The sequence below is a fragment of the Triplophysa dalaica genome, chromosome 4 (assembly GCF_015846415.1).
Source record: "Triplophysa dalaica isolate WHDGS20190420 chromosome 4, ASM1584641v1, whole genome shotgun sequence".
Taxonomy (NCBI): domain Eukaryota; kingdom Metazoa; phylum Chordata; class Actinopteri; order Cypriniformes; family Nemacheilidae; genus Triplophysa; species Triplophysa dalaica.
In genome coordinates this window covers 21,593,291-21,615,741 of record NC_079545.1, presented here as the reverse complement: position 1 = coordinate 21,615,741, position 22,451 = coordinate 21,593,291, and the positions used below count along the sequence as shown (strand labels likewise).

Below are 22,451 nucleotides of genomic sequence, written 5' to 3'. Positions count from 1 at the left end.
CTCAGGCGACAGGGGACATTTAGATCCAAACCCCGCCTTCATCCTTCTTTTACTCTAATCTTATTCTGACCTCTGTTTCTCTCCATCTGTGTTTGTGACTCTGAGACAGATTGTGACCAGCTTTAGTGGGTGTCGAGAGTTTGTGTGTGGATGCGTGTGTATGCGCCTGTGTGTGCTTGACACGTCGTTTTCTCCTCAAAGCTATGATAAATGTTCCACTCTGTCCTCTCACTACGGAGCAGATTTAGCTCTGGGGAGATCACACACACACAGTCTGGCTCAGTCTGCTAGCTAAACTCTTGGCTTGGTTGCTTGGCTATGGTATCTTGTCACCACTGTTGACATGGCAGCCTCACTGGTGTCAAAAGCCCAGCGCTGTGCCCAGATAGATGAGCTAGTCATGTGAAGAAACATTGAAACATTTGCAGTTTGATTCAGTAGAACACACACACTCATACACATACAGATTTATGCAGAATCTATTTCTGTTTCTTATACTCAACTCAAGATAGATTAAATCCGAGAAACATTCCTCCTTCACACAAGTCTCACAAAGTGCAGTGAGTAAGGGTCTGAATAAAGCGCATGACACAATTCAAATAACAGTGTTTAAAGAAATGGTCCCCTAAACAGTCCTTAGGTAATGTTACAGTCATGGTGGTTGGATTGCAAGCAAACATGTGAATGTGGAGACACCGTTGAATGAGACAACGGAGGGAAGTAAAGAGTGAAAATGAGATTGTTAAAAGCATCAGGGGAGCAATAGATCTCTGCGTATTTTAACAAAGCTTTCAGAACAGCTAACAAGTCCTGTGTCGCAGCGATAAGCAAAACGGCACCAAGTGGCGCAGAGAGCCGCAGAAAGAGGCAACTATCCGGACACTTGGCCACCAACCAACGGCAGTTAAACAAAGACGGATGTGACTAAACATGCACGCTTACACACGCAGACATGCTCATTAGCACCTTGTTGATACATGAGAAACCCTCCTAAACATTCGGTATATGAATCACAGAGCAGTTATGTGTAGACGCACATGTAGTTTAAAGGGATAGGCTAGCCAAAAATGAAAATTCTTTCATCATTTATTTACTCTCATGTCATGTCAAACCTGTATGAATTTTTTTCTGCAGAACACAAAAATATTCTGAAGAACGTTGGTAAGCAAACAACACTGCACCTCATTGACTTCCACTGTATGGACACAAAACCACAGACATTTCTCCTCATCTCTTCTTTTGAGTTTCACAGAAGAAAGACTTAAAGGTTTGGAATAACAAGAAAATGAGTAGATAATACATAAATGTACATTTCTGGGTGAACATTTTTTGTTAGATTTTTGTGGGTGCTGCTCAACATCTTTCAAATCGCGAGTCGCGAAACATGAAGACAAGATGTTAACAGGATTTCCCCCAGAGTGAACACCCGAGTTGTTTTGGCTAAGTGTCTCCCTGTGGTGGTAAATTGCTGTGTAGACTGCTCAAAAGTAAATACTCTCAGACTCTCCACTAAACTTAGGGACCTGGACTAAAATCGTGCCTCTTGGCTGCCTTGTCTCACCGCTTTAACATCAGAGGTTCCTTTGTGGATTACTATGTATGGCCAAACATATTCTATGGCAATAAACGCCATCCCTTTCTTGTTCAGTTAAATGTCAATCATAACCAGTTGTGAAAAAATAAGACAGATCAAAACAACACATGGGTGTGTATGAATTGGCTCCCTTTATCACTGGACAGGGCAATGATCTGGGAGTTTGTCATTTTCAAGGAACAGTTTTCACAAAAATTATAATTCTGTTATCATTTACTCACCGTCAAGTTTCTCCAAATCTGTATAAATATCACCCTTCTGGTGAACACGGAGAAAGATATTTGGAAGAATGCGTGTAACAGTTCTTGTCCACCCAATTGCTTTGTAAATTTCGTTGTTGAACACGAACATTTTGAAGAAGGTAGAAAGACAAACAGTTCTGTGGTACTTTTGACTACCATTGTCCTTTTTCCCACAATGGTGAGCAATAACTGTTTGGTTACAAGCATTTTTCCAAATATCATTCTCTGTGTTAATCAGAACAAGGAATGTATACAGATTTGGAGCAACTCGGGGTACTGTAAGTAAATGAAGACAGGCTGTTTCTCAATTCCAAGAACGCAAAGAACCGACTTGTTCTTGCGGAGACCGGTCTTACGATTCGGAGGAACGAAGTTAGATGGACACATCTCAATGACTTTAGGGACTTCAAGCAGGTTCGGTACGAGCAAGTCTGGATTCAAGAACATATCCAGGTACTTTCATTCATCCTCTGTTCCTGAGATTTGGAACCGGGCTTTGATGGTTATTGATGACGTAGTGCGATAACATGAGGAAACAGGATAGCTGAAGAACGGCTATTGAGAAATTGCCAGATTTTGGGGTAAAATGTTCCTTCAAAATGACAAAATATAGGTATAATCGGACTCTCTCACTTGAAGTCATTTGAGATTTTCTGAAGCCTTTCAGTCAAAACTGCACAAGCAAGTCAAAAAATAGCATGAAATATGAAGACATATACTTTATATTAAACACACATTATTAGACACGTAGGGAACACAATTTATATCAATTAAACTACGGCTGAAATGCTGCACAAATATTTAACAGAATAATCAAAAAAGGTTGTTGCTACGTGTTTCAACAATGGTGACATTTTACAACATGCTTGTATATGCCCTTCAAAACTTTCTGTACCAAAAAGTAATTGTAAAGTTTGCAATCCATCAATTGCGAGTTCCAGAGAGCGTGCCAACAAAGAAACCAATAAAACACATTTCTGATTGGCTGATAATTTGCTTTCATTGTTGACAATAAAATGTATTGTTGCTGTAACCAATTGGATGACTCTGATAGTGTTAAACTGTCATACACAGTCAAACTAATGAAAAGTAGGTATAGCTTAGAAAATCACAGACAAAGGATATCCCAAAAAGACATAAACAGACGATCGTATACCGAGGTAATTCAATTTATCTGGGAAAATGGACTTAAATCAGTTAAGGAATGCTTTCTTACCAGGGGCTTTATAGAAGCCATTCTCCTCTCTCTCAGGCAACAGATAAACTTCTCCCTCCTTCCAGATCAGGGAGTGTTCTTGCCCTCCGGTTAATACACCCCTCCAGCCATCTGGATCTTAACAAAAAACACCATCAAAATATATTCACTGCAGAACATTTAAAGCATCTGTAAAATATATAAAGACACATAAAAGATATTTGTAATTCTAATCTTGACAATAAAGATAGACTTTACAATAGAGCAGTTGAACAGAGATGGCACCATGTAGGCCGACCTGACAGGAAAATTAGCAACGGGTTTCCTGTGGACATTCTAATGGGTTTTAATGTTACCACTTTTTTTGTTTATTAGTAAAATTAGGTATGTAGTCAAAGCCCCTCATGTTTGCTTTGGTTTATAAATTCAAATTTTTGCAAATATTTATACTTTAAATGGTCATTCTGAAGCCATTGTGTGCTTTACAGGAACACTATTGCTCACAGCTCCCCCATGTGGTTGATAAGCGCAATAGTCTGTTGCAAGTGTCGTAAATAATGTCACTGCATAAGCTTTCCCGTGGGCAGCACAATACATGTGAATTCTCTGACTAAACTGATGAAACCGGTGAATGCCATATCCGCAGGCAGGGCATTGGCAGGGCTGTGTGTACCGACCCGAACACAGAACTGCCAGAGTGTGGTTATAGCTGCTATTATGCTGCTCAGGTAGCAGTGTGAGTAGAATATGTCCACTTAGGAGTTGTTCTACCACTGAAATAATTTAAGAGACATTATTTTAAGGTCGAAAAAACTACAAGGTGTTGCTTTAAAAAGTCTACCCAAATACATTCTCATTCCTGTTTTGGGCATCTCTATTAACTTGAGATTTCTGAAAAGTGTTTATAATGTTTAAAAAAAAGAACAGAGGTTTTAAAGTGGCCAACATTGCCAAACCAACGTATGTTTTATGAATTACCTTCTAGAAAGTTTGAAGTAATCTGGACAGCCGTGTGCTGATTGGAGGATGAGCAGGCAAGGGAGTGGCCAAAACAAAAGCATTTCTTACAGCCCTCTGGATTCTCCAGCTGAAGGTTGAAGGAGTCTAGTTTGCACCTATTATACATATTACACAAAAACATAAATGAAAAACACTGATACTGTAGAGGGATCTGCTTTTTATGTAATTATCAAAATTATTTATGTGAACATTCAGAGAATGCTCTCCCTTTTATCGGGTTGTTTCCGGAGGGGAGTGTAAATGAGAGTTTCTCCATTGATTTATGATAACTAAAGTTAGTCTGTGTGAGATTAGCAAAGATTTGCTCCATCAATAGGGCAAATGGATAAAAGAGAGAGAGAGAGAGAGAAAAAAGAGAGAGAGAGAGAGAGAGTATGCTATACGTCACCTGTTGCAAGAATGTCCTTCCACATTAGTCTTGCAGTGGCAGCGTCCATCTTCAGCTGAACACACTCCCCCACTGCCCCTTTCATCACATTCACACAACCTGTTTGAAACACACACATTTACACACATCCATAAAAACATGAGAGCCTGTTGCTCACAACTGCTCTAGGACAGGAGCTGCTCTGTCAGGTGTTAATGTTTTATCTGTTGGTGATCTGCTGCATGGCCTTAAAACTTTAGCTTTAACTGGCTCACTATTACCCGTAATTCTCTTACCTGACAAGGGTTATACCTCTCTCGCTCTCTCTTCCCATCTCTTTTCGTTCATGTTTCGCTCCAGTGGACCAACTAATTTACACCTGAAAACACTGACCCGCCTAGGCCACAGGAGAACAAATTGATGTATAAAATTTTTGTTTGACGTTTTGCCTGTCTCTTGTGTTTTCGTCTGCATTACGGAGTTACATGCGTCAATGGGTACTGTACGCATATGCAAAGTGCGAAGACTCTTCAGGTGGATGTAATTTATATGCATTTTAATGTTACATTTTTTTTATTCTCAGTCTTTATAAAATAACAATCGCTAAATAAAATAATAGTAATAATGTTAAATATAATAAGGAAATAATAAAAAATATTAAGCAGCAGTAATGAAGATTGCACTTTGCAAAAGAAAATGCATTTCATCACTATACAGCAGTTTAAGAACAAAACTGCTAAACTGTATCAGAAAAAAATCATCTTGAGAATGTCAGATAACTTAATATCATAAAATATATATTAACTTAATAAATAAAGTAATATTTCATTTGTGTCCCAATTTGCTTTGATTTCAATGGTCTTACTGTACTGTTCTGATCTTGAGCTTTAGAGTTTTACCGATGTTAGGGGATCTTTTTTACTTAAAATTCAGACCCGCAACTGTGCTTTCGCTGAACTTATACTGCACGATATTATGATAGCATGAGTCAGAGTCCTACAAAAGGTTTTCAGAATGTTATTTTTGTACTTCGTAATGAATGTTTATTGAGCTAATTCTGCTCAACACATATCATATGTGATGTTGTGCTACGTCTGATATATTTTTATGAATATCTGCATGCAAGGTCTAAGTATGATGTTCTTTCCACCCTACAAATGTTTGTGACAATATCTTGCACCCAGCCTTATTACCTGCATCCACCAGGGCCCAGAGAATGGAAACCAGATTTGCAAATGTCACATTTCACACCAGACACACCTGGCCAGCACAAACATTTTGCCTCTGCATCACACTGCAAACTCACAGAACCTGAGAGAGAGAGAGAGAGAGAGAGAGAGAGAATTATAACATGATCTTTATTATAAAACAATCTCCTATTCACAATACACTCCAATGTAATAAAATGCAAAAATAAAATAAAAAAAAAGTTGAATTTACCCTCATGAACAGCGCAAAAAGTTTCATTATAACACCAAATATGTTCAAATGTAACAAAATGGTCAGTAGATTTATAATAACGAAACCAACCAATACTCTTGATTTTACCAAATTAGAAACCATAGCTACAACAAGCTTCTGACTCACATTTTGCTCTTTATCTGACTCACATTTTGTTCTTTTTCTGCTTGCCTTGTATAAATGGCCAATTTTGCATGACCTAAAACAAAATTCCCTGTGCTCTGCAAACGAACGATTTGAGGTTCAATCCCAAAAAGGTAAAAATCTCTCTCACGTACCATCTCTTGATAGTACCAAACTGGGAAAAGAGTCGTTAGGATTGGGTTCACAAGAAACCGCACAGTACGTTGTCAACAAATCTAACAAATCAAGACCTGATTCCCAATCGCTCAGCCAATGATGCTTCATTCTTAAAGTCTGGCCCCACAATGTCCAGTAGCTGACTCGGAGTAATCAAGTTGAAAGGTGAAAGGTTCCTCTAATAATCAAAAAAGAGAAAGTACATTTTCTTAGGTATATAAAGACTTATATACCTGCCAGATCCCTACGCTCTGCAAATGAACGAAGTCTTGTGGTACCATCCCAAAAAGGTAAAAAATCTATCTCACGTACCTTCGCTAGATCGGTTCCACATCTATGGAATGATCTCCCCGCTGCTACAAGATCAGAAGATTCTGTAGCCATCTTTAAGAGTCGTCTGAAAACACATCTCTTCCGTCAAAATATATTTCTTTTCTACTCTTTAAAAAAAACTTAGTTCTGTATACTGTGGTAGGCTATATGAGACCAGTTTTTTATTGCACTTACGCTTTTTGTTGTCCTTATGTTGTTCGTATTGCTTCCATTGTTTCCCTCATCTGTGAGGTTGCTTTGGACTTTTAAATGACTAAATGTGAATGTAAACCGGTAGGCAGTCTTGGTTTCCCACTATTCCAACTTCCTATCAGCAGTGCATCACTTTTAATCCAATTTAGCTTACTGATCATAACTATTATGTCGTCAGTGTTCACTGATAATAAACAATTACATCTACATCTGGCAAAGATATACCATTAGGCTTGGTTCTTATTTGCATTTAGTTATTTGCTGTAACAAGTGTTCTATGGCCAATGAATAAAGCCTGTCAGAGATTGTACACCCCTGTTTAATGCCCCTAAGAGCTCCAAAAGGAGCACATAAACCACCGTTCACCTTGAGAATGCTCTGAACAATCACTATTGAGAACTTTACTTGATCTATGAATTCTTAGCAAATACCAACGGCTTCCAAAACTCTCCATAAATAGACATGCTCAAAGCGATCAAAAGCTTTCTCCTGATCCAGTTAAATAGACCACAATCTAAATTTAAAACCCTAGAGACATAAAGAAGATCTCTGATCAAGGAAACTCTATCAAAAATGGATCTACCGGGGACACAATATGTCTGGTCAGGATGGATGATCTGGTCCATAACTTTTTTACCAAATGATTAGCTAAAGTTTTAGAAAGAAGCTTCTAGACACTGCACAGGACAGAAACCAGCCGGCAGCACTTGATATCTCTCAGATCACCCTTTTTGGGTAGGAGAGTGAGGACTGCTCTGTAGCAACTCAATGGCAGGAGCCCCCCAATGGAGTAATAAAACAACTCTTATAAATACTGCTGTGATGCTTAAAACATAAATCCTGTCCAATCTTGCCAATGAGATCACATTATCATGATCACGCACATGTATATTGTCATATTCTCCATTAAGCTGTCTCCAAATACAGTTGAAAGAAAAAGTATGTGAACCCTTTGGGCTTACTTGGATTTCTTCATAAATCGGTCATAAAATGTGTTCTGATCTTCATCTAAGTCACAACAATAGAGAAACACAGTCTGCTTATACTAATACCGCACAAACATTAAACGTTTTCATGTTTTTATTGAACACAACATGTAAACATTCATAGTGCAGGGTGGAAAAAGTATGTGAACCTTTGGGTTTAATAACTGGTTGACCCTCCTTTGGCAGCAATAACCTCAACCAAACGTTTCCTATAGTTGCAGATCAGACCTGCACAACGGTCAGGAGAAATTTTGGACCATTCCTCTTTACAAAAGTGTTTCAGTTCAGCAATATTCTTGGGATGTCTGGTGTGAATCGCTCTCTTGAGGTCATGCCACAGCATCTCAATCGGGTTGAGGTCAGGACTCTGACTGGGACACTCCAGAAGGCGTATTTTCTTCTGTTGAAGCCATTCTGTTGTTGATTTACTTCGATGCTTTGGGTCGTTGTCCTGTTGCATCGTCCATCCTCTGTTAAGCTTCAGTTGGCGGACAGATGGTCTTATGTTTTCCTGCAAAATGTCTTGATAAACTTTGGAATTCATTTTTCCATCGATGACAGTAATCCGTCCAGGGCCTGAGGCAGCAAAGCAGCCCCAAACCATGATGCCCCCTCCACCATATTTCACAGTTGGGATGAGGTTTTGATGTTGATGTGCTATGCCTTTTGTTCTCCACACATAACGTTGTGTGTTCTTTCCAAACTCAATTTTGGTTTCATCTGTCTACAGAATGTTTTGCCAGTAGTGCTGTGGAACATCCAGGTGCTCTTTTGCAAACTTCAAACGTGCTGCAATGTTTTTTTTGGACAGTAGTGGCTTCCCCCGGGGTTTCCTCCCATGAAGTCCATTCTTGTTTAATGTTTTCCTTATTGTAGATTTGTCAACCAAAATGTTAGCATGTGCCAGAGATTTCTGTAAGTGTTTAGCTGACACTCTAGGATTCTTCTTCACCTCATTGATCATTCTGCGCTGTGCTCTTGCAGTCATCTTTACAGGACGACCACGCCTAGGGAGTGTAGCAACAGTGCTGAACTTTCTCCATTTGTAGACAATCTGTCTTACCGTGGACACATGGACATCAAGGCTTTTAGATTTACTTTTGTAGCTCTTTCCAGCTTTATGTAAGTCAACAATTCTTGATCGTAGGTCTTCTGAGAGCTCTTTTGTGCGAGGCATGGTTCACATCAGACAACACTTCTTCAGAACAGCAAACTCAAAACTGGTGTGTGTTTTTTATTGGACAGGCCAGCTTTAATCAACACATCCAATCTCATCACATTGATTGGACCCCAGGTTGGCTGACTCCTGGCTCCAATTAGCTCTTGGAGAAGTCATTAGCCTAGGGTTTCACATACTTTTTCCACACTGCACTTTAAATGTTTACATGTTGTGTTCAATAAAAACATGAAAACGTATAATGTTTGTGCGGTATTAGTTTAAGCAGACTGTGTTTCTCTATTGTTGTGACTTAGATGAAGATCAGAACACATTTTATGACCAATTTATGAAGAAATCCAAGTAATCTCAAAGGGTTCACATACTTTTTCTTTCAACTGTATCATTTAAATCATGTGTTTTTAATAGTTGAACAAGACTTTGACGTGAAGGTAAATGAGGTTCGATGTAATTTCTGACAATTAAAGTCACCACCAAAGAACACATTAATATCACACATAATGTAAAATGTAATAAAAAGTTTTAAAAGAAAGAAGAAAAAACCCTGCCCACAAAAACATTCTTATTAAGTACATGGAAATAGGCTTTCTCATTGTCCTCATTACTAAGCTCAAAGTTAAGTTTCCTTACTATCTTTTCAGCCGATAGACCTCTTTGTTTGTAAGCAGCCCTCCATCATGAAACACTTTCTCAACAAACTGCTTTGTGGCAGGAAAGTGTTCATTAATGCGCACCCCTCTCTTATATTTAGTAGCTCTGAGGAACAGTGTTATGTCATCTGCCTCATAATGATGACCAGTAAAATCACTCTGAGAAGAACGCTGTTGCTTGAATCAGACAATTTTCCCTCACTTTCGGTTTCATCTTTATCACTGAACTCAGTTATGTCTGCTATTTTTGCATGCCTATTCAAAGCTTTATTAGAACTCTTTCTCTTTACTGGGACTTTAAAATCTGGCTCCCCAACTCCATTTGGGGTATCATCACATTCATTAATTATAGTGAGTTGTGGGACAATATTTGGAGTAACATTCAAATGTTTATCTGTCTCAGTAATGGTTACCTCTGGTACCATTACTACAATGGAAACATTGTTTTCACACACACACATTATCATTAGTTGCAGCAATCACATGTAAATCATCATCGGTTTTGTTATTCACTGTACACAACCCTTCGCTAGGAGCCGCATTTGACGGTCCTTCTTTGAGTTCAGCGTAACCCACACAGCACCGCCTCTGACTACGTCACCATCAGCTGACGAGGTGTTCAAATGTTCTAGTGTTAAAGCTACAACAAGCAACTTTTTGACCTTAAAATAATGTCTCCAAAATGATTTCAGTGGTAAGACAACTTTTAACTGGACGCATTTTACTGCAGTTGCTACACAAGCAGCCTCCTATTGGCTGAAATTGCACTTGCAACTTTGGTGTTCTGGCCGGTAGAACCCCCGCCTATCCCCTGCTTTAAGGCACATGTCATGTTTTACTCGTAGCCTGGGAGAAGTTAGCCAACAGCAGAGCTAACAGTCACATGAAGTGAACCATAACATCACCATGGCAAACCCAGCCAAAAAAACAAAGTGGGTTTTGTTGGAGGAAGCAAAGAAAAGAAAGCGAGAGAGTGATCGGACACGAGCCCGAACACAAATCAAAATCTGACAGACTTGCACTCGTTGACGCTAGCAGCAAGAAGCAATGGCTAGCAAAACCATATCGCTTATTGCTCCCTAAACTCTTTGTAAGTCACTTTGGACAAAAGCATCTGCTAAATGATTAAACGTAAATGTAAACTAAAGAGCTCATAATCTTTTAGAAGCAGCTGTCGTTATGTTTTTTTAGTCTTTCTGCATGTTTTTGTTTAGATTTAGGCTACTAAATCATAGTTGTTCTAAAACAGTAGAAATGCCTTTTAACTGTATTACTGCTATGTTGTTGCTATTCTATCATGACACCAAGGAAAGCAAATTTAAAAAGCTAGTGCAGTTGTAAGTATTTTTTTAAAGACATTTGTACCACCTGTTGAATAATAATTGTAATTTTCTTATGATTGGGACATTTATCAGATATTCCTATTTCTAAATAGTTCAACTCCAATATATGCAATCCCCTGTACCTTCATTTTACATGTACAGTAAAACACAATATATTAACACAACCCTATCCTGCTTGGTTTTTTATTTTATTTTAAATATATGTATGTGGTTTAGGTAATCTGATGTGATTATTTACATTTTTAATGAAATGAAATATGACACAAAACACGATATTTTATTGTAAAGTATAAGATGTTTGTACAATAGGGAAAAACAATACAGATTCTTGGTTTCATATTTAAAATCTTCGATACAAAACACCACAATGAAAAGGTGGCCCTGCAAGTAGGCCAATAGCGTCTAAGCTGATGTGAAACAGGCAGCTTTCAAAAGATCTCTCAGCACTCCCCTACCATTTCGGAATGCCTCCACCTTTCGGCAAACCCAATTCTCCGACAGATACACCTGTCTCGGCGTGGCCGTCATGCTCATGGTAAAACAGGTAGCACTTGGCCCAAAACACAACTTCACCATAATCCAGAAAACACACAAAATCAACTAACAATGAGGAAAAAGCAAGAAAGAAGAAAAAAGTTCTACTTACAGAAAAAGTCCCCTCAAGGATAGTAAAATCTAACAAAAATACTTACATCTTTCATAAACATTATGAAAAAGTCCACAATGGTGTGCCCAGACTGTAAAGATGTATATTTGCATGTATTTGTATTTGAATGAATGTGACTGTATGAGAGCTTTAATGCCTTTAAGAAAGATAACATGAATAAATACATAACAAATAGGTGCTAGTGAAACAATAGGTGGGTTTGTGTGCTTGTGTTTTACTCACCCATAACATTACAGCTGCAGTTCTGGCAGGGCTGTCGTGGTGAGGATCTGTAAAAGTTCTCTATGCATCTCTCACAGTGAGGGCCAGCTGTGTTTCCCCTGCAGCCAACACAGCGCCCCCCACTGCCAGTGCTGCGGTACTGCTCCACATCAAAGACGCATTCATCGGCAAGACCGCTGCAGTTACAATCTAACCGGTTGAATAAAAGGTATATACATAAATGTGACAGAAAGAGCAGGGAGGTAAAACTTACAGGCCAAAACAATAACAACAACACATGACATTGTGTATTAATGTTAAAATCACTACTTATAAAAAAACATATAAGTTAATATATTACAAGCAATAAATGAATAAATATATGGCAACGAGCAGCTATATTAAGTCTTCAGATCAAATTCACACCAGCGCTTTCAATTCTATTACATATATTATTGTTCAAATGCACAGACATGCACAAAGGTCCACTGCCACAGACCTGTGTGATAACAATCTTCCTGTTTCCCATTATATCACCGAATCAGAATATACAAAGTCAGCTTTTTATGCACCACCAGCCACCCAGGGGGGCATTGTGGGACATTACCGTTTTATTACAGTTCCATCAGTCTATTGACTCTGCAATAACCATCACATTATCACTCTCTAATGGGACCCCGTTTCAGAGCTGCCGCTGGGAAAAGGATTACCCACCATTGCACTCAGAAAATTGTATGGTAGAACGTGAGACACGATTTTTTAACCTGTTCAAAACCACATTTTTGGAAAGGGACACAAAAATAAGGCTTAAAGGTCCAGTATGTAAAATTTTGCTGCATCTAGTGTTGAATTGGCAAATTACAACCAACGGCTCACTCCACCCGTCCCTTTCGTAGGTGGTTGACACAGGGCTGAGATGTCATCACTTTTTGCTTCTTTGCTAAAGGAGATAACATATTCACAAAATGCACTCTTTAGAGCAGTTTGTCCGTTTACGAATTCCATGTAAGGGGACACGTGCTGTATATAGATAAATTAATAAAGACATAGCCGAGGAAAGTAACTAAAAAATATTATTACCCTTGAGAAATACACCTCATATTTTGTTGGTTTAATCTGACCTGAGGGCGCATTAAAACCAATAATTGTACAAATATGCCCTACATCACTTTTGGCTACTACTTTACCCACCAGACATCAAAATCAGGATGCACCACAACAGAAGATTTTTTTGGGTTGCCTGATTTAAAAAAAAAAGGCAGTCAAAGCACACTAAAATGACAGCAAACGCATGCAAACCAAGATATACTGCCATATAAAACATGAAACATTTCCATTTCAGATAAAAACTGGGGAAAAAACCTTGCAAAGTGCTGTGAACAGTCTCGTGAAGGAAAAATAAGTGTTTTTGATGTTTGGCAGCAGACATCTTTTCTATCACACTTTTTCTGCCTCTTTCAGACTGCGGGGTAAAACAGACGTCTTTTGTCAATTAACATATCCATTTGAAGTACGAGAGAGACACATTGGTGGCAGAATTCACAGTCTGCCATGCAAATGATAAACTTGGCACAGTCCATGACGAAAACTTTGTGATGTCACCATGCATGGAATGCATCAGTGGTCAGCTTCATCTTTTCACTAACAGATAGTCCAGGCCGTGCTTATGAAAACTTGTTCATTCATTAAATCCACTTTGATGAGAAGGGACAACAATTACCAACAGAAACCCATCTGTTGACCACAGAAACGTCGAGTTAATTAATGGAACGTGGAGCTTAGTGGAATACATAACGAAAATAATTAACACGCTTTTTCGCCTTATGGGTTTGTCAGAATAGCCAATTACAGCCTTCCCCTAAAGTATTTACCAGAGATGCATGAGAGAACAAACACACATTTATACACAATCACACACACAACACTTTAGCTACAGTATATTGTGTTGAGAGGGTAAATGGTGAGCTGATGTTATTACCTGCTTGGAATATTTAAACGCAGGACTGCATTACAAATACAGTGCAGCTGTAGGTTAGTTAAAGGTCTAGTGTGTAATTATTTGGAGGATCTATTGGCAGAAATGCAAATAATATAGATAACTATGTCGTCAGAGGTGTATTAAGTGTTTACATAAGTAAGCGTTATGTTTTTATTACCTCAGAATGAGCTATTTTTATCTACATACACCACGGGTCCCCTTACATGTAATTCATCATGTTGTTTCTACAGCACCCCTAAACATACAAAATGCTCTACAGAACGTGTTTCGTAAATACATTATCTCCATTGGCAAAGAAGTGTAAACATGAAGACATCCTAGTTTTGTGATTTCTAGAGTATGGATTTATCTGCTTAATCTCTTGGATTCGGTAATAGAAAGTATGTCGTTCTATGTTTGCGGAAGTTGCTTTAAAGTCCAATAGATGACTTTTCAATCTCACTTCATATTGTATGAGCTTATACTGCACAATAGATACGTTTACAGTACATTTGTAATGCGTTAAAACATTTTAATGTGTGATGTACAACAAATATTTTAGCTTAGTCCTCCAGCCAAAACTCCTATGCTGCTTTTGGGACTCATGCAGCGTGAAATCTGTTTATACGGGTGGAGAAATAAATGCATACCAATCGTGGCAAAAGCAGGATGTGTGACACAAGCCTAACTCAAATGTTTAACAATGCTATAAAACTTTAAATAGACTATAAAAACAATATGTAATCTAATAAATGTTTTCAAAGACATCAGTTTTAAGGATTCTCATTTGTTCACATCTGTCAGACGGGCAGTTCCATGCAAATGTCACCCTGAAGTTTTTACAGAAGGTTTTCACCATGATCATAGGCCAGCTGTCAATATTTGGTGGTTGAAATACACATATGAAAAGATTTTTAAGCATTTTTTGTTTTTAGAATAAAGTTTTCTATAGTCACGCAAGCACATTGTATCACCCGTAACAGTCCATATTCCTCACAAATAGGAACATGAAAATGAAAATAACTATATCATGTTGAAGAGCCATCGCTTCTCCATTTGTTGGGTATTCTTGTTTCTGGTTTGCACATTTTAATTGACATAAACCAAGTATGTTGTTTCTCAAAAGCGTGTGTCCTTTTGTCACATCCATAACAAATTCATTTTTCTATTTTTTAAAATATAAAAGTAGTGTCACTGTCACATCCATAACGCTGGAATTGGTAAGATGCTTCTCTACATGCTATGCTGATTTGACGCCATACTCTTCCTTCTATAGAATCTCTATTCCATTATATTAAACTCCTTCATGAGTCAGTACTCACTCACACACTGGTTGGCTGAATCAGCAGTGGCCCGTGCCCACGGGCGGTCCTGGTAGAATGGTGCACAACGCTCACAGTCGACCCCAGCGGTGTGGTGCTCACAAGCACACATCAGACGTCCCTCCTCATTGGTTACACACTCACTGGCGTGACCGTTACACTTGCACCTGAGAAAGAGTTGATATCACATTCCTGCACTTTTGTGACATTTGTCATAAAATGTCTGTGTTCTGAATCTACAAAGGCTTTCCTTGGCTCAATGGTTAGAGCATGGCACTAGCAACGACATTGGTTTGATCCCAGGGGATTACTCATAGTCAGAAACAAATGTATAATACAATGCAATGTAAGCCGCTTTAGATAAAAGCATCTGCCAAATGCATAAATGTAAATGTATTTAGTGTAAGAGTGAATATTAGTCATAAAACTTCTCCTTGCCTAGTAATAACCTTATATGGAGTTAAAGATTACTGATGAGATCAACGGTTTCACATTTTTAACCAAAACAGAAAGCACATGATAAACACAAAGGACTTTAAAAAGACAATATGAATAAGCAGACTATATTATAAGATAAATAGTAGATAAAAGTACATAAATATACATATGCTGGTATTTATTCAAGGAATAGTTCACCTAGAATGAAATTTAGGTAGGGACGTGTCCCTAGCAATGTTCATGGAACACTACATTTTCCCTACCAATAATTTTGCCCAAATAATCAACCTATATTTATATATAAACCCTGATGTCCGTCTGTGTCTAGTGCATTGTACTTATTATTATTCAACTTTTATTTATCCAGTTAAAATTTAAATTAAAAATCTTTTACGACTGCGGTCTGGGAAAATAGCATTGTTTGTGGAACACAAATGGTTAAAGGAGATGTATGTAACATTGTTAGTGTTACCTAATGTTTGGTATCGCAGTCCAAATTCAAAATATTGGCAAGGGTTTATCCTGCTCACAGGAGTTGCCAGACACTTACAGGAGTGTAATGGAAAGCATCAACTCTTAAACTGTAAGTTTATCTAATAATTTATATGTTTGCAGTGGTTTTATTGTTAGCAAATTTAACTCAATCAGCAACTCGTTTCAGATGTTTAAATTACGTTAATAAAATTGTATTTTACTCCTCGTAAGTTGTAAAATAATATAGTAATTCTTTCTAACTTTGCAGCGTAATAGTACGGGAAAGGGTGGAATCTGGTATATCTGACCCAGATCGTTTGTATGCTGCAAAATGCTGAGATTGTTGCCGACTGGCAATTAAGATGCTGAAATACACGGGGCTCACAAGGATCAAAACAAAAACAGACGGCACGGAACACACATTTCAAAGTAAAATAACTGGCTATATCATTATTTTTTGGAAAAATGTATATATGAATTTAGCATGTTTGCTAAAGTGTCTATGAACATATTAAGGTATTGTTTTGATTTAATACAGTAAAATTATTACATACAGCCCCTTTAAGTTTTGTTCTCTACAATGAGTCCCGGCTCCGTAGCTCACTTCGCTAAGAGGATTGGCTTTGCCTTTCTTGAGTCCTTTTAAAACATGATTGTGTTATTTGTTGTGTATTATATTAAGGTTGAACTGTTATAGATGTCTAAGCACTCAGGCATACATACAGTTGTTTTAACAATGTAGGCATAAATACGTGTGTAAATAAAAAGCAGCTAGTTGTATATTCTGGTGTTTTTCTAAGGAAACTGATCATGCTGTGTAGATAGCATTAGACAGTGTGAGGATGAGAATGAAAACAATGAAAAACATTGTAGAAAACTATTTCAAATGAAACTATTTTATGCATTATTAAATTATTATATATCGTTTAAATAAGTCAAGTAAACAGCGATAAACTTGAGTGACAATGCAGGTCTGCAGACCAATTTTATGTCCCCAGCAATGTCAAAACCAAACTTAAGCCCTTGTAATACAGTATATGATATATATTTTAAGCATGACGATTTGAGTTAAGATTGAATTTATGTTAGCACTCTAGCTAACCCTCAAATTTGTGCAAAACCCGAGGATCCCTATGATCTCAACATGATTTGTCCCAAAGAGCCATGTCTGGTTCAATAGAGGCAAGGAAATCTAACAAGTTGATGTCTTCAGTATCTATAGTTGCTTTATATATTTCATCTTCATTTGTTTTAACTTTCTATGTTGCAAAAAGTTTTTTCATATATAAATGGAAACAAAAACAACAAGGATTTGTAATGTTGTCTCTTTTAGACTCATGTTAACATTTTGGTATTTGAGATTTTTACAGTTGTGTTGTTGTTGTTTTACCTGCCCCCCACAGAGAAGTCAGATATGGCATAAAAATATGAGCGCAGCACTTTGGCATCTTTGAGGAACTCGTCTCCAAAAGTGTTCAGTCTGTCCAGAGAGATGAGGATATCTGTAGCTGTCACCCAATCCTATAAAGAGAAAGAGAAATGAAAGAGAGTGTCAGTGCCCAGTACTTTCCTTAAGTGATCATGTTTACAAAAGTTAACAATTTCATGACTTCATGTGTTTGTTGCGGCGGCATCATGCTCTGTTGGTAAGATCACATGGTTGCAGAAATAAGGGCCCAAGGCATCTCTCTCATCTCTCATCATTTATTTATCCTCATGCTGTCTCAAAACCGCAAGACTTGAAAGCCTCAATGTTAATATTCCTATAAATAAAAACATAAACAATCTTTGAACCTTTAAATTTACAGTTAGAGGTCTATATGTGTGCACATATTTGAGATAAAGAGTAATTATAAACTAGGTGACAGAAGGGATCTTCTTTACCTATAGACAAAATGTCAGCACATACCCCTCACACAAGTATGGTCAAGTCTGTGCGTCACATATTGGTGTGATAGTGTGAAAGGAATAGAGTTTGGTCATCCTTATCAGTTTCTGGCCTGTTGACCTCTGTTCTGTCCGTGTTAATGGGTTTTGAGCAAGGGTGATAGCCCTGTGTGAGGAGGTGAACGCGCACATGTTCCATTCTGAGGAACGAGGGGCCAAGATAAAGAACAAGAGAGAAGCTAGCTGGCCCAACACCTGCAAGCACATCCAAACTTCCTCTCAGAACGACGGTTATACCATTCGTGTTCACAGCAGTTGAGTAAACAAAACTGAGAAACAAATAACATCATCCATGTATCTTTGTCTCTCTAATGATGCTCCTCTGGCTTTGCTTCCGTTTCATTATATCTGCCCCTGTGTTCTTCTGCTTCCACCTTCTACATGTAAATGATTCTTCATCTTCCCTGCTGCTTCTCTTTTTCTCATACACGCTTTTTTCCTTTGCCTGTGTTGCCCACTTTATCTGCTCGCTGCGTCTTGTCTTGCTTGTTTGTGCATCAGGTAGAAAAGGACTTGTTTTGGGGGTAGAGACAATGTGCTGTGAATCACAAACGCAAATAACTCCGGGACAAGAAACAAGAGAAAGAAATAAAGAATGCTTAGTTGGTCCGCTATGATTTTATTCTAATGGGCTGTCTCTGGAGGTGGGGTGACAGGACAGGCAATGCTGCCTATCGCTTGGGCATCTAAAAGACGGCCCGTGAGGTTGGGATAATTACAGTAGGATAGTTGACAAATCTGCTGGAAGGCCTTGTAAATGTATTCTTAAGTCTCTACAATCCCCACTGACTGCATCACGATTCTGATCCTCAGTGCTTTGGGATATTTCCAAATAAGCATGCAGAGCTTAATATATGCATGGGTGTCAAGCAGGTCCTGAAATGACATTTAGATTCAGGTTTCATTTATTTATTTATTTATTTACACTGTAGGAGTTTTAGTTCTGTAAATGCAAATAGCAAGTCATTTTTCTTTATTAACCTAACATTGAGCAACCTTTTCAAATGTAGTAATGCCATATTATTTAGGTTCTCTTGCTGTTAACACAAGCGTAAAACTAGACACCTACAATGTGTTCTTACTGTGTGTCTTGTGACTCTAACCTAAAGACGCATGCCCAAAGCACAAGAATACCTCATTTAAATGAATGGTGGGCTAATTCTGTTAAACAGTGCATACAGAAACAGAAAGAGATGCAAAGATTTCTTTACCCTGTTGGTTTATCTGCTTCAGTCAGGGTCGTGTTAGCAAGCGCTCTGTCATCTCTCCGCATTTGTACCATGATTAATCGTATTGCCACTTCACGGCTCAGCTTATTGGCTCAGACTCTATGCCATTAAAGGATGTTCCCTGGGTTGGAATTAAAGGCACATTTTATTTCAAGTGCCATGAATCACTAACCACAACTTATCTCTGTCATATACTTTATGGTAACATAGTATGGATATAAACAGAAATCAATTTAAAGCAGCCATCCGTAACTTATTGGGTTAAAAATAAACAGAAAGTAGTTGAGTCTTCCTATTTGTTAGGGTAAGATTATAAAAAATAAATAATTTTAGACGTCGGGAAGAATTTCAAAGGAAATGTCAGTTTGATGCCAGTTGACGTCAACCCACATAAAGATAAGTTTGTAAAGTAACATGCAATTTTATGTTTCAAACCGAGATAGTACATTTTACAAGTTTGAAATTAATACAACCAACAGAACATATATAAGCTTTAAGATTCAATGATGTATGTAATAAAAATGAACCTAAAAGTGCTTCTGGACCAGTGTTTACATCTTGCCAAGTGGTCTATAGAGGCATTAATTATTGAATGCACACTGCAATAAATTGACATCTTAATATATTTGTGTCATCATGAAATAATATAGAAATTCTGACAAGGAAAGCCTACTGATATGGTTCATCGTTTTTTTTCTAAGAACTATACAAATAATAACTACATTTACGGATATAAATTAAACAAAAATATCTGCCTGCTTTAATAAGCACTTAATTCAAGTATATTTTTCTTACCCCACTGGCAGATATTTTACTTAATTTTTTAGGCCACTTAATTAAATATCTTAGGCCCTTTTCCTTATCAGGTAAATGTATGTTAATTTAATAATGTTCTGGCTTTGTGGAAACTAGAAACATGGTATTAGCACCTATTGTATTATTGCTCCTGTATGACATCGCTTTATTGCTCCCTGAACTCTCTTAAGGCAGCTTTGGATAAAAGCGTCTGGTAAATGACTAAATGTAAATGTAATATTTGATTTAATTTAAATAGAATAGGGTTGCCGCCATTATATAATTAATCCAATACCTTACGGCTAAACCACAATGACATTCAAAGCGACATCATGTCATAATGAAGAAAATATTTTCATGTCTTGGTTAATACTAGCTGAACAATGGCTAATTGTCTCAGGCCAGTTGCTCTTTGAGATATTATTTACATGGTAGGATGGAAGTAATCCTTGAAAGGTTAATTATTAGATCGTTTATTGGCGGTTCTTTGTACAAACGGCAGCGTGCAATTAATTAGTCTTCATTTGCTTTTTGCCTGTTCGGCTGATGATTTCATTAAAACTGCTGACTACAGAGAAAATGAAAAACAGTCCCTCCGTTCTCAATCTCAATGTGGTTTCTTACACTTTGTGGAGTGTTTTTGTGAAAGTACACTGCTCACATCCACACGCCTTTCAAGGGCACATCCAGTCATCACATCACGCAGTGTACCAGCTTGTGTACCGTCTCCCTCCTTCAGTTATCTCCCTCTCTTACTCCTTCATATGAGGGTCTCAGCCTGGAGGGTCCCCATGATTAGAATTCATCAGTAAAAGGTTTGTCCCTCATTTCAAACGGAATAACTTTTTTAATTTGATTGCTTAGGTTCACCGTGTGCCGCTCTCTTTTATCCTCTCTCCATCTCTCATTCTCATTCAATGCCGCCATTGCAATTTAACACCCAGCTCTTCAGCCATAGCCAGAGAGAAAGCGTGCACGCCGATTAAATGCATGACTGAACAAATTAAATTTGAATTCATAGGACAACTTTCATCTTCAACATGAATTGTGTTGCTGGGAAAATATATAATAATGCCAAGCTTACTGTAAAAAACACATACAAATATCCTCTTTTTGATGCAATTCATTACTTTGGAGGAAATCATAAAGGATCTGGTTATTGTAGCAAATTTATTTATAAAATGGTGAATAATTGAAAAGATGCTTATTTCAAAATTCAACATCAAGTTCTGATAAACAATGCTTGTTTGGATGGGTAGTCAGTTGCATTTAAGGGTACGTTTACACAATGATGTACTAAAAATGAACACATTAAATGTAGATGTACACATTAAAATAACATTTTGATAAATATAGTCATTTTTCATCATAGCAAACAACATAATTTTTTCAGCAACATGTTTCCCAGCCACCAATCCATTTATAAAACACGGGTTTGCCACCACCCAGACAAAACACAAGTAGCCTACTAATACACTTTTTAACAAAAATCTTTGAGAAAAACAATTCAAAAACATCAAACGGAGAATCCAACCGAGTTGATTAAGGCGTTATACAGTAGATGGTAACAGCACCGAACACACTGCAGTCGATTTGAAATCGTTCTGTCTCTCTCTCTAAGCGTTTTTTTTCTTTCCTCAAATTATTCTCAGGATAGAAACGCAGCCCAGGGGGCCTCTTGTTTCTGTCATCCGATTTGTAGTTCAAACATTCTTCTCTTTCTCTCTTTCTTTTTCTGAGAGATTTAAGAAAACAGAAAGCTGTCTGTTAAAATTCTTTCAATAGAAGGTGCAACCGGAGAGACATGAGGATTAAAATGCTAATACTAAAGGCAGGATGCCGTCTTGTGGCTTAAAAGCTGATGAAATATGGATGTTTTCGCACATACTGCTGGAGAAGACAGGAAGGTCAACCTCATGTCACCGATAGACCTATACTTCTGTGCTTTTTATGCTTTTCTCATGTTGAAAAAAGTTCAGATCTTATTCGTTCATTTGAACAGAATTGCTTTAGTCTGTGTAGACCGGGGTTCTCACCACAACAGTAAACAGTCTTCTAAATGAACGTTTTCTTCAAACACAGAGCTTTAGAGTGGTCCTCAGTTATTGTGTTTATTGTGCCAAGCCAAACATGCCAGTAAAAAGAGGTTTGTTTTTCAATATTGGCTCTTGCATTTGTGTTTTGTTGTTGAGTTTAAGGAACGCTGTGGATGGTTTTCTTTGAGCTGAGGGGTTGAGGGCTTTTAAAAGGCTTTCTGTCTAGACAGAATAAAGGCTTTGAAAGTTGTCATAATGAAGAACAGGCTTCCCAAGCCATTTCTGCCACATTTACAAAGGTCAGCTCATCTTCATAACATCCACAAGTTCAGCTCATTTCCATAAACATTCAGGCTGCTTCTGCTAAAGGGAAAACTAAGAGATGTAAACGGCCAGCCAAATGGATTTTTTCCCTTTACACATTTTAATTTACCAATGTCACAGAAAGAAAATAGTGAGAGGGAGAGAGAAAGATAGGGAGGGACAGAGAAAGTGTGTGCTTTT

General features: G+C 37.7%; 1 protein-coding gene across 1 annotated transcript in view; it reads right to left on the bottom strand.

Moving 5' to 3' along the window:
* lamc3 (laminin, gamma 3) overlaps window positions 1-22,451 on the bottom strand; it is a 121,560-nt gene that overhangs the window by 37,771 nt on the left and 61,338 nt on the right. The window contains exons 4-10 of the mRNA XM_056746751.1: window positions 17,331-17,461; window positions 15,029-15,195; window positions 11,750-11,938; window positions 5,612-5,729; window positions 4,440-4,538; window positions 4,010-4,146; window positions 3,053-3,169 (exon numbers count right to left, since the gene is read on the bottom strand). Of these exons, the coding sequence (XP_056602729.1) occupies window positions 3,053-3,169; window positions 4,010-4,146; window positions 4,440-4,538; window positions 5,612-5,729; window positions 11,750-11,938; window positions 15,029-15,195; window positions 17,331-17,461 (958 nt within the window). The remainder of the gene's footprint in view (window positions 1-3,052; window positions 3,170-4,009; window positions 4,147-4,439; window positions 4,539-5,611; window positions 5,730-11,749; window positions 11,939-15,028; window positions 15,196-17,330; window positions 17,462-22,451) is intronic.